At 38.9% G+C, this 12,017-nt stretch overlaps 1 protein-coding gene across 1 annotated transcript in view; it reads left to right on the top strand.

Annotated features, from left to right (window-relative positions):
• Positions 1-6,592, top strand: part of SYTL5 (synaptotagmin-like 5) — a gene marked incomplete at its 5' end in the record, with an annotated part of 35,522 nt that extends 28,930 nt beyond the window's left edge. The window contains 4 exons of the mRNA XM_010077763.1: positions 1,350-1,458; positions 2,953-3,088; positions 5,654-5,862; positions 6,450-6,592. Of these exons, the coding sequence (XP_010076065.1) occupies positions 1,350-1,458; positions 2,953-3,088; positions 5,654-5,862; positions 6,450-6,592 (597 nt within the window). The remainder of the gene's footprint in view (positions 1-1,349; positions 1,459-2,952; positions 3,089-5,653; positions 5,863-6,449) is intronic.
• Positions 6,593-12,017: the final 5,425 nt, after the last annotated feature.

Raw genomic sequence — 12,017 nt, 5'->3', positions numbered from 1 at the left:
GCAGTAATGCCTGTGTTGCTGTAAAAGTGTTTCAAAGACACAAAAGGGCCATGTTGTTTTCACTAAAATGGCTTTGTTACCTGTCCCATCCTTGTGTACAGACTCAGCCCCTCTAAGCATGGTTAGTGCCTTAGCCTAGAGTCCGTGATGTGAAGGCAGTGCTGACTGTGCATATCATTGTATGTATTTCTGGTGGGGTTTTTTGGTTCTGTTTCCTCTTGATAATAGAATTTTGACCTTCTTGAGGAGTCAGGAGACAAGCTGAATACATTTCGGAGAAATATGGTAACAGATTAGACATTTGTCTATAGGCAATTCTTTGCGGGGTTGTATGGTACTTTGGTGTGTGTCTTGCAGCACTCAAGGGTCCTCTCTCTTTATACATGTGCTTTGTCCCTGTTGAGAGATCAGGAAGGTTTGTTGATTTGTACCCAAACCTAAGCACTAAAGCATGTACGGAAATGTGAGCATCTGAGTAGTCCCGCTGCCATTAGTGGACATCATTGAGCAAGGTTAGCACATGCCTGAGTTTTTCGTAGACTTGATCTCTAATGTAAATGTACAAGATTTCATTTTTATTGTACTTTATTTTTCTAGAAGTCTCTCTGAACTGGCATAACGTGTTTCCTCTGTGTTGCATCTCTTGTTTTTAAAATGTAGTTTCCAACTTCTTACAGTGCGAATGGAAGTTCAGCACATCAGTAAAGGCTTAATGTTCTTTTGACAAGGATGCTCTGAAGAGCTCTGAATGCATTCTTTCTGGACCAGGTTCTAACATTTATAGAACAAAAAGATGCAGAAAGAGTAGATGTGTTGAAAAGGAAAAAGACACTGGAATTAACAGTTTTCAAGAAGTTTTTCTATTTCAGAGCTGGACTCTGCTCTCTTTCCTCGCCTTGGTTCCCCACACTTCTATTCAAGGAGTGACTCAGGAGTGACTCGTCTGAAATACACGAAACCAATTACAGTTTAAAATCCTGACTGGGGTAAATAAGGGCTGAATGTCAGCTTAAATTTGCTATAGTTTATATGTGCAGAAATAAGTTTGGGGTTTATTTTCTCTTTGCTTCACTTATTCATGCTAGATATCTCTCTCCTCTGTATGTTCAGTGAACAGTGTCTAATGCCACATGGCTTTATTCTTCTGAGAGCTTGCATTCCCTAGCTCATAAAGTTTTCTGAAATGTGATTGCATTCAATCTGGAATGTCTAATTATCTGAAAGTGGGCTTGATATGTTTAAGAAGTGTTTCAAATACTATATTAGTACAACAAAATTAAAATCAAAAGGAGGAGGTGAATGATTAACCTTAGATGGATTTCTGGGTTTTTTTGTTTGTTTTGTTTCAGGTGGAGGTTGTGACAGATGCTGGGCTTCAATATAAAGGAGAACTGACAGTTGTTTTACGTTACATTCCCCCAGACAGAAACCTAATGCTTCCTCTAGGGCAGTTTCAAGGTAAAACAAACATTAATGGCAGCATATGATTACGTTCCTCTGAGTATTAAAAAAACTCACCTAAGGTGAAGTAATGGTATTACTGAAGATTGAAATCATACTTCAATATGTTAGTGTCTTTATCTGTGGAAATTTTGAACCATGAGTGTGTTTCTCCTGCTGTGTCCTCTGCTCTTGAATTTACGGGGAGAGAAGGGAAGAGGAGTGTGCAGTCAAGTGTTCATGCATGGCTGTGACCTGGTTAAAAAAATCCAGACATTAGATAACATGATTGAGGACAGCCACGTAGAAATGAATTGTCTGCATCATAATCTGTGGGTTCTCTCTTCAGCTAGTTATATACAGTGTATATCTGGTTGAAGTAGTAGACTTTTAGTTCTTCATGCTTGATTGTCCTTAAGCTCACCTATCTCCTCATTTTCACACTTTTTTTTTTGACACTGATTTACCTCTGCTCAGTTTTACTGTATTACTGCTGCAGTATAGTCCTGTAAAATATTTGCATTCTTTAGGGTAAGCCATTATTTTCATCAACAATGAACAGGGGAAAATAGTTAACTAACTCTTTGCATTGTACTAACTTGAGGAACAGTAATCATCTGAAGTGAAAGCAATGACTGGGTAGTACCTGAGTGTACACAGATACACGGGACAGGTGTGGCGCTGTCTTAGTGATAGTGTTGCGTGCTAGCATTAGGATTTGACAGATGTATTAGACTTTTTTTCTTTTCCTTTCTTTTTTTGACAGATGATTGCCTCTGCTAGCAAGGTTTTCCAAGGTTTTCTCTCTTAAAAGCTAATTGCTAGATACATGCTATCTGCATTTTTTTTAATTAGTACATTTTAACATCACTCCTGATCTTTTTTTTTCTGATGTTTTCAGCCTGAATCAGTGTGTATGGTCCCTGCTGATAAGCCTCTTAGAATCTGCAGCAGCAGCCAGTACGCCTGCCCTCACGCTGCTGTTCAAAAGCAGTAGCGTGTCAGTGAGCACCGTGTCCTTTGTCACAGTCTCCAAGGAGCGCTGCAGCCTTACACATGGAATATATGCAGTGTATTTCTGCACTTTAAGCTTTGGGACAGAGGTTTGATACCTTGCTTGTGGTGTAGGGCTGCCTTGACATCAGTGGTGGAAGTGGATACTTACAAGGTGGTGGGTTTTACAGGACACGGAGTTCTTTGTGTTTGGCACAGTAATCCACAAATGCTTGTATTTGGAAAAGGCCTAAGGTAGGGCATCCTGGTGTGTCCAGCAAGGGCTAAATAGTTACACGGTCAAATTCTTTATCAAATATGGAGTGATTTTCTGCCCCTGCCTGATTAGTTTCTTTACCCATAGAGAATTAGAATCTCCTCATAAGAAATACTTTAATCCCATTGCAGGAGATGAGTGAAAGAATCTAGCCAAGAAAACTTACATTTCCAAATCAGTCTTGTAGTGTATATATAATTTATGATGATGATGATGATGTTGCAATTCTGTTCTATATATAGGGAAGAAGAGCTTTAAAAAAGAAAAAAAGGGAGATTCTCACGTGCCATCTGGTGGTATATTAGAAGTCCTCATTAAAGAAGCAAAGAATTTAACAGCGGTGAAATCAGGAGGCACATCTGACACTTTTGTGAAAGGGTCTGTGGTTTTTTGTCCCCATGTTTTTAATGGTTGCATTGAATTATATTTTGGCTGACTCATTTTTTTTCCAATATGTCTGTACATATGCATATGGAGTGTCAGTCCTGAAAAGCAACTGGCAATTTGAAATGGTGAAGAAAAGGATGTTGTGGGATAAGGGCAGAGAAATGTGAGTTGTCCCAGTGGTTAAACAGAACAGTATTTAAATAGCCTTCAGTCAAGAATCAGTATGTAATCCATACCACTTACTCAATTCATACATAAGTATCCAGTGTGCTAATGTGCACGCTGTTATAGAACACAATATTTGGTAAAAGGAAACACTTCCACTGAGTCGGCAGAGAGACATAGGTGAATATTCATCATTCCTAGAGGCAAGAAATTGTAAATTAGGGCTCTCACACTGGAGGTCATACCTGATCTGATGGTGACATTTACATTTTCAGGAAACCGAAACAGTACAGATTTTTTTTACTAAGATGAATAGCCAGACTACATCCTGAATAAGAAACTTGTTTTCAGGAAGACACAAGTCTGTTTGGATTCCTTGTGAAACTGCAAAGAGCACCTACAAAAGCTGGCATGCTCCACCAAGCTGAGGTGCTTTCTAATGGATATCACCTGAAACATGCAGAAAGAGAAAATTCATTATGTGCATGAGGAGATTCTGTTTGGATTCAAGTAAATATGCTAAATGAGAAAAGATTTTTCTCTCATATGCTATAAATAGTGTTGGAAGTTTTTTTCAAATGCTTAATTGGGAAAGCTCTTTGGCACGTAGTACAGTGTCAAGGCACACATCTAAATCCTGAGGATTCCCAGGAAGTCTATGACTGACTTCAGACATAGTGTCTTAACTCTTAATTGTGTCTCATTGTTAACATTTAATATTCTTTGACAGAAGATGTTTAGAAATTCTGCTCTGATGGCTCTCAGGTTTGATTCTAAAGATGCATCATTTTGAAAATTTTAAGGTCTGTGTCACTTATATGCCTGTATGCGTGTGGGAATGTAAAAATATATATAGTATGACATATGCACCTTTTTACTAGATAACAGCACTTAGTGTTGGGCAGTCAAAATCCAGAATATATAGAAAATGCTACATAGAGGATATGTCTGTGTTTGAATAAAATTAACATGTTCCTGCATGCCTCATTATATTGGTTTTTTCATAAATGTGAGCTATGCTTTTGAAATGTTAAATTTAGGAAATAATGGATAACTTAAAACAATTTTCTTTGATAGCTTTTGCTCTCATGCTGGCTGTCAGAATTGCTGATTTTTAGATATGCTGTAGTTCATTAGTAATGGTTTGAGTGTTGTTACTAAATGGTGACCATGGAAAACGTCCTGCCTTTGATTCCTTGGTAGAGCTGAGAATTTATCTTGTAGTGTGCTTCAAACTTATCATTAAGCTTACACACTTCATGTAGAAAAAGTTTGAGCTATTCTTCCTATGTTTTTGTTCTCTCATGCCACCTCTCTTTTCCTGCTATATGTGAGGGCACTTCCTTTTGCTGGCTTCTTCCCACCTGGAACTCACAACAGACTTCAGGGGGAAAATGTCAAAGCTTTTTTACACTATCAGTAGCAATGCGTAGCCAGTAATTCTCCAGACTATCTTTAGATAGTGGTCTCTGCTGTTGCTGACATGGATTATTCAGTATGGTGGAACAGGAGTCTGTTTTCCTTTGACTGTTGGTCTGTCGTGTGTCACAGCTAAATGCAGAATCAAGTTGCCATGAACCACTTGAGGTCCCACAGTGGTCTAATCTGCACTGCTAGCTTGAGATAACTTGACATTGATTAGCCCACAGTTAGCCCACTGTGGTAAACTAGCTCATGTATATTGTCAACTAAAAGTCTGCACAGGAGTCCTGATGGAGGTCTAGTGATGTAACTTGTTTGTATGTCTGATCCTTTGGTATTTATATGCAAACACATAGTTATTCCATTAGCTTTGCTGAAGGAGGTGAAGGTACAGACTATGAAAATTTGTACAGACCTCTGATTTTGAAACTACAGAGTATTAAGTTTGCTTAGTTTCACTAAAGGAATTCTCTACTAAAAGTAAAATGTGAAAAGCTTGTAAGACTTCACAGCATTAGTGTTTCTGCAGTCAGTAGGGGGGTTAGGCAAGTCAAATTGGTGATGCTAACCTGATGAAGTTCCTTTCTTATCAGTCATTTCCATCTCTTTCTGGAGGACCTCCTGTCCTGCTTTGAGAGGGAGACTGGACTAGGTATCTCCAGAGGCCCCTTCTAGCCAACATTTTTATGTCCATATTTAGTCTCACTGAAATAAAAAGTTTGTGGTTAAGACCCAAGACATGGGCCAAGGAGACCTAATTTCAGTTTCTGCTGCCAATAACCGACATTGTAACTATAAGAACAAACGAAGCACAAATGCAAAATATGCACTTCAGGTATATGCTTAATTTATTAACAGTGGGGAAATGGGGTCCTGATCCCATTTGAGCCTCTACATGATTGTAATTCTTTGTGAATATTATGTGACATACCATCTCCATATTCAATTTTCCTTTTCTGTATCTCCCAGATACCTGCTCCCAGATGACAGCAAAGCTACAAAACACAAAACTCCTGTAATAAAAAAGAGTGTGAACCCACAATGGAATCATACCTTTGCTTTCAGTGGCTTGAATGCAAAGGATATATGTAACGTCTGCCTAGAATTAACTGTGTGGGACAAAGAGTCGCTCTCTAGTAATATTTTTTTGGGAGGTGTCCGTCTGAGCACTGGAAATGGTAAGGTTCCATCTGTCCAGTGATTGCTTTTCTTATTCTGCTCTCCTTCTTCCTTACCACAAGTGATTCATGTGTATGAAGGACAGAAAACTTACTGAGTATATGGAAGGTATATGGGAACTTGGGGAAATTGAAAAGGGAGAGAAGGCAACATGTAACCTGCAGATGATTTAGTTCTTTCCTCCATTGAGTGAGACACAAAAATTCAGTGGACTGTTGTACTTCTGTGCAGTCTAGAAGAACTGGGAATACCTTGGAATAATTTCCTGGCATCCCAGTGAGAAGAAGGAGACTACTATTCTCCAGCAGCAGGCTTTCTGCGGCTGATGGTGTGATCTGGAAGAGGTGTGAATCCGTTTCTCCTCTGTCAGGAGATGTTGCTTGTGGTACAGAGTGGGGAAGTTTATGTATCACTGTCTGTGTGCCACAAAGGAGTGTAATGACAAACTGGTGCTCTCCAGGAAGTACCTGTTTTCAGTATAACTCCCTGTACAGGTGGTAGTGTGAAGTGCTTGTCATCTTTCTATAGGCTGTTGGAGTAAATGAGCAAGTATTAAATAACTACCTCATGGTTTTGTGATTGCCAGGTGTAAGTAATGGCAAGGAGGTTGACTGGATGGACTCTCATGGGGAAGAACAGCACCTCTGGCAGAAGATGATTGACAGCCCGGGAGCTCCTGTGGAAGGGATATTAATGCTGAGATCCAGCATGGGAAAGCGCAAACTCTGAAAGACTTTTAACTACTGAGGGGTACCACAGGTACTCCTGACTTCAGTGGTGTTCAGGATCTTGTCATTTTGCCCATTTGAAAGTGGGGAAGGGGTGTACTCTTTGCCTTGGATATTAAGGCTCTGAGTGAGATTTTAATGCATTCTGCACTTCTTGTGGATGTTTTTAACACAGGCAGGCGTCTCATACAGATTATGTTTCGTCTGAAGCCAGTGAGAACTGACCTTGTACAGAGATCGGACTGGCTTTCTCTGTACCTTCTGGTGGCTGGTGCACAGCTGATGAACACCTCTGCCTGTGGGGGGCACGGAGTGAGCAAATTCTCTCATTAAGTAATTTAGTAATACCTGGTTTACGTATCTTCTTCTGGGTCAAAGATGGCCTAGAAGACAGCAGTGATGCAGTACAAGCAGATTCAGAGTGAGTCTGTGCTTTGGTATTTGAAAGATAAGAAGCCATAATGTTCTGAAGGTTAACAAACAATGTTTCTTTTTCATGTTTGCATGTTGGGCTATGCAGTGTGCAGGATGGTAGGCTTGGGACCATGCAGCCCATCACAGAAGGGCAGCGTGCTGTGTTGCACACTAGGAATAGGCAGCAGGTGAGCTGGTGTACAGTGCTGGTGTTCTGGCATTTTCTGGATTATTTTAATGCACTGTATAAAAGGCAGTCTTGGTTCAACATAATCAAAAAGCCTCTAACAAAAATAAATAGTAACAAATCCCAAAAGAGTTTCCAGAACTACGTGGCATTACTGTGGTTTTTGTTCAGTTGATGGCTCTAGCCAAGATCTTCCAACTGAACACGTGCCTGTCCCTGTCTAATGAGTCACTGAGATGAAACACATACTGGGTTTGGATGTAGTTAGCCAAGACCTTGATTCAACAGATTGTGTAGTAAAATGGTGTGATTAAAGCACATGCCGGAACGATTTGAAGAGGTGTGGAATTTTCTCTGAAGGGGCTGGGATCCCATTTAGGCATGCCCACACACATTAATTACTAACCAGAGTAGGACTTCTTTCTCCTGAACATCCCCCTGTGAATTAAGAGTGGATTTAATGATAAGAGTGGGTTTTGGCCAAGTCAATCATTAATCTTCTTAACCGTGACAATTGTTCAACAGTAATTTTGCTATTTCATTTTCTAAAGTGATTTTACCCCTACTTAGATCCCCATCCTCTGGGGACTTACGCAGCTCACATGTGAAGTGCGTGCTGTTTTGAATAGTTGCTGTGGGCTACTCCTATCATAATGAGATAGGGTTATAATCTTTTTTAAAGGTCAGCACATGTCTGCTTGCAAGATTGGATAAAAATATAATTGCATGGCATGTGATTGCTCAGGGCATAAGACAAAAGAAGGTCATAAAACTGAGTGAAAAACATTTCTTTGGAATTTTCCAGAATTAGAACATAGCTTCCTATTTGAACTGGTAAATTCATCTGTAGCTATCCTTATCTTTTTAATTTGTTTCCCCAAATGTTTTTTGGGGGTTTTTTGGGTTTTTTTTAAGCAATGTAGTACTAGTACTAAGGAAACTGAAAGGTATGGAAACAATCCTTACATAAATTAGTGGAAAAAAGCAAATTTCAAAGAGCGCATCATTCCCTGTAGGTCAAAATGCTAGTTTTCAAAGATTTCTGTGAAGAACAAAGACCATAAAATTGTTTGAGAGATACAAATATTGTTCTTTACAATCCATAAGTTGCAAGAAATATGTATTGAACAACAGAATATGAACTGATAACTAAGTAACTACAGCTGGAAATTTTGACATTTGGAGCTGTCACAATTAATTCTGAGATTCACATGTATTTAGAGCTCAATCCAAAACCTTAAAATTTAATGTCCATTCCTTTTTTTCTTTTTTCTTTTTTTAAAGTATTTTATACTGGTTTTTGTTTTAATAGCTTGAAACTGCAGGGAAGTTTACAAGCAGTATTTTAAAATCCTAATATTATTAGATAAATTATTTTTCTTAAAAATTCTATCTTAGTTCTCATAAAACAAGTTGTTTCATTATGAATATTTTCTATTAAAATTCTGATATGACTTTAAAAAGTAAGTGGAGGCACTGCTTGACCAGTTTGAGACCCTCAATTTTCAGAAATGACCAAGCCATCTTTGAAAATAAAATTCCCTTAGAGTCTCAGTTTGGGAACCAAAAGTCAGTAGTTGCTCAAGAAAACTGACTTAATTTTCCTTCTTTATCTATTCTTCATTTTATTCTGAAGTCCTGCTCAAATTGGGCAGTGAAGCAAGTCTAGTTTTAGCTGGCTTTTCATTTTATGCCACAGATGCTGTGAGCTGATAAATTAGAGCACAAATATCAAGCACATGCATTTTATGACCTTTATCATAATCGCCTTTCTTTAAGTATTGATTTTTTTTTTTTTCTCTCAGCATCCCCCAAACTTAAAACCAAACCTAACTTTTGGCACCTAAACTACCTCTCTCTTTAACAGAATCAGTCTGAATTGTCTTGGTTGTTTGTACTGCAAACCTGCATTTATTTTGGGAATAATATTATTATATTGACATGGAGGCACAAGCTTGATTTTTCACTTGCTGGAAGTTGGTTCAAAAAGATAAAGCTTGTTAAATCTGAAGAAAATGATTCTTCAGGGTAAAATTCTATCTTGTGTTATAGAGGAACACCAGGCAGTCAGATGGTTTGGTTTTGTTTCATTTTGATGGTGAAAATGGGAAAAATAAGTAGAACACAAAAAATCCTCCAAGTTGGACCCCAAAATGGACATCTTTTTTCTCTTGCCAAACTGAAAACTTTAACATAATTTTGAACTGAACTAAGCCTTTTACTTTTACACGGATCACAAGAGTTTGTCTGATTTTTTTAATGGTATTTTCTAACCTTCCAGGCATTAACATTTTTACCTAAATCAAGTCTTGCTTTGAAAGCACAAAGTCTGTGCTTTATTACTTCAGCTTCTGCTCTTTTTGGTCCTATGGTAGCGTTTGTGAGGGCTGTACTCATCCAGTAAGCGTCACCCACCTCATACATGAGCTTCAGGTTTTACCTTTTCCTTCTAGAGGGCCAAAATTTCAGTCTGAGCCTGCACCTGAAATTATAGACTGGGTTTTGAGTAGACTGTAAGTGTCAACTGCAGTTCAGCATATGAAAGGAACAATTTCACCTGGGAAATAATTTCAGCCAAGGTGGTGGTGTTTGGCATTGATGGGATTTGGAGTAGCACAGTGAAATTACCTCCTAGGTTAGCAGTGACAACTCTGCATTATGGTAGCGTATAATAGGTATCGTACTCTGCCTCTAACGAGCCTCAGAGAGATGATGAGCATCATATAAACACTAGAGCAATTTGGAAAGCTTTGCTGTCCTATGATGTTATCAGCACATTTGTAGGAAGCGTTTGATTAGTGGGAAATGTCACATTTAATTATGTCTCTTATATCTTTGTTCTCTTCGTTTACAAAAATGATTTATGGTTTGGAAAAAGCATGAGATTATTAACTGCAGATGTGATTTCTTCTTTCACAGATATTTGAATTAATTGCCTATAATTGTGCGTCATCACGTACTGTGTGTTACCAGGCTGAACAAAAAGACAGAAAGCTGGGAATTAGGCTAAAGCCTTCCTTTTTTATGCATGTATGTTTATGATATTGAAGGTGCATGAATGGTTTATTCAAGGCTAATTTTTAGGAGAAAATAGCCACAATTTTAAGGCTGGTTCATAAATTCCTGCCCTGAGTAATTAGACAAGAAGAGCTGATGTTTCCGAAGTATTTTTCTACACAGACTTCAATAACTGAAGATGCTTCGGTGGAGAAGAAATCTCCACAGTGGTTTTGGAAAATGTGACACACAATGCCTTTTACTTGGATACATATTTTTCTAACAAGGTAACTACAGGGCTTTCATCACGATCTTTTTCCCCCTTGTGATTAGATTCTGAGGGTTTGACCCATTAAAGAAGAATAAAAGTGCAGCTTTCACTGTAAAATGTCGGCTGGGGCCAGTAAATACAGTGTGGTTATTGCCAGAATCCATCAAAAAGAGATGATGCTGAGGGCTTTCCAAGCCCTGCCGTCAGACTTTGGTGTCCGCACCTGCTCTCCAGAAATTTCTCTGCTCAGTGTATCAGCTCTATGGGGACTTCAGGCTTCTAAATGTCAATGCTCTTGCTTGCATGTTTCGATGCCAAAAGCAGTCCAAAAGAGGTTTGAAATGGCCTCCTCGTCTCCTCCACCTCCATCATGTTCCATTTGAGTGAGGGTGGGAAGAAAGCTGCAAAGACTCTGAGGGACGCTGTTGCCATCTTCCTATGCTAATCCTAGTGCCATTGTCTTCCTTGAATGCCTTTTAGATACCACATTTTGGTCTGTCTTTCCCAGCTGGATGCTTTAGCAGGTAGTTTAAGAAAGAAGGTACTGGGATGATGGGGGTGTTTTGATCATGGTGCATTAGACTGGAAATTTATTCTTCTGTGCCTCTTCTAATGCAGATTATGCTAGGTAGCATGAAAGAAGCATATTTATGTATTATTTTTTATATTTTCTTTGCCTGTCTGGTTAGGCCCTGCCAAGTGCAATTATTCTAAGTTGTATTCTGCAAAATGTCAACTGAACTATGACAGTATGGTGCTAACTGACAAGGAGAGGTAACAGGAGGGTTGTGCTTAGACTGGCATAATTTCGGCTTCTTGAGGGTATGCAGATTGCCCAGCTTCAGGCATGTAAAACTTGTGGTTTTCTCTTGCTCTAGAGAGTCAATGAAGAGAAAGGCTGCTTGGATCTCCTACGCTTTCGAAAAAGAGCTGAGAGTCTTATTTCCACAGCTGCCTAGCTTGTGGGTTCACACAAGATAGTAAAGGTTGTACCTGAATATTTGTAAGGGACTCCCCTTCATCCATCCCTTCAGTTCAGCAACCCTCACCAGAACGCTCTACCTGAACGTTAACCTTCCAGTATCTGGAAGGAGACAGCATGCAGCAGTTAAGTGATGGCTCCACTTATTTTCATCCATACGAGGTAAAAATTGAAATTTTACTTCCCTAACATACAGTATTGATTTTCAGCATTTTGCAACAATGACAGAAATAACCATCTCCCGAGAGCTGGTCCGTGCACTTTGCAAAGTCCTTTTTTTTTTAAATAGTTTTTTTGAAATTATGAATATTTATTTATTTTTACACACCAAAATATTAACATTTGAGAACCCTCAAGAACTGGTGGTAGAAGGTGTGGTGAATTCCAAAATAGGATTCAGACTTTTATTTGCAGTGATGTCTTTTACCATAACTCAGCAGGAGATGCCAAGAAGCACGCTAGTGGAACCTTACCACTGTGTCCCACGAATTTCCTGGTTGGTGACTTAATGTTTGCAAATGCTGTTTGATAAGTGGTAATAATATTGACCCTGACACTGGAAAGTGAATCTCAGC

The sequence above is a fragment of the Pterocles gutturalis genome, unplaced genomic scaffold, assembly GCF_000699245.1.
Source record: "Pterocles gutturalis isolate BGI_N339 unplaced genomic scaffold, ASM69924v1 scaffold911, whole genome shotgun sequence".
Lineage (NCBI taxonomy): Eukaryota > Metazoa > Chordata > Aves > Pterocliformes > Pteroclidae > Pterocles > Pterocles gutturalis.
This window is presented reverse-complemented; position numbering and strand designations above follow the sequence as displayed.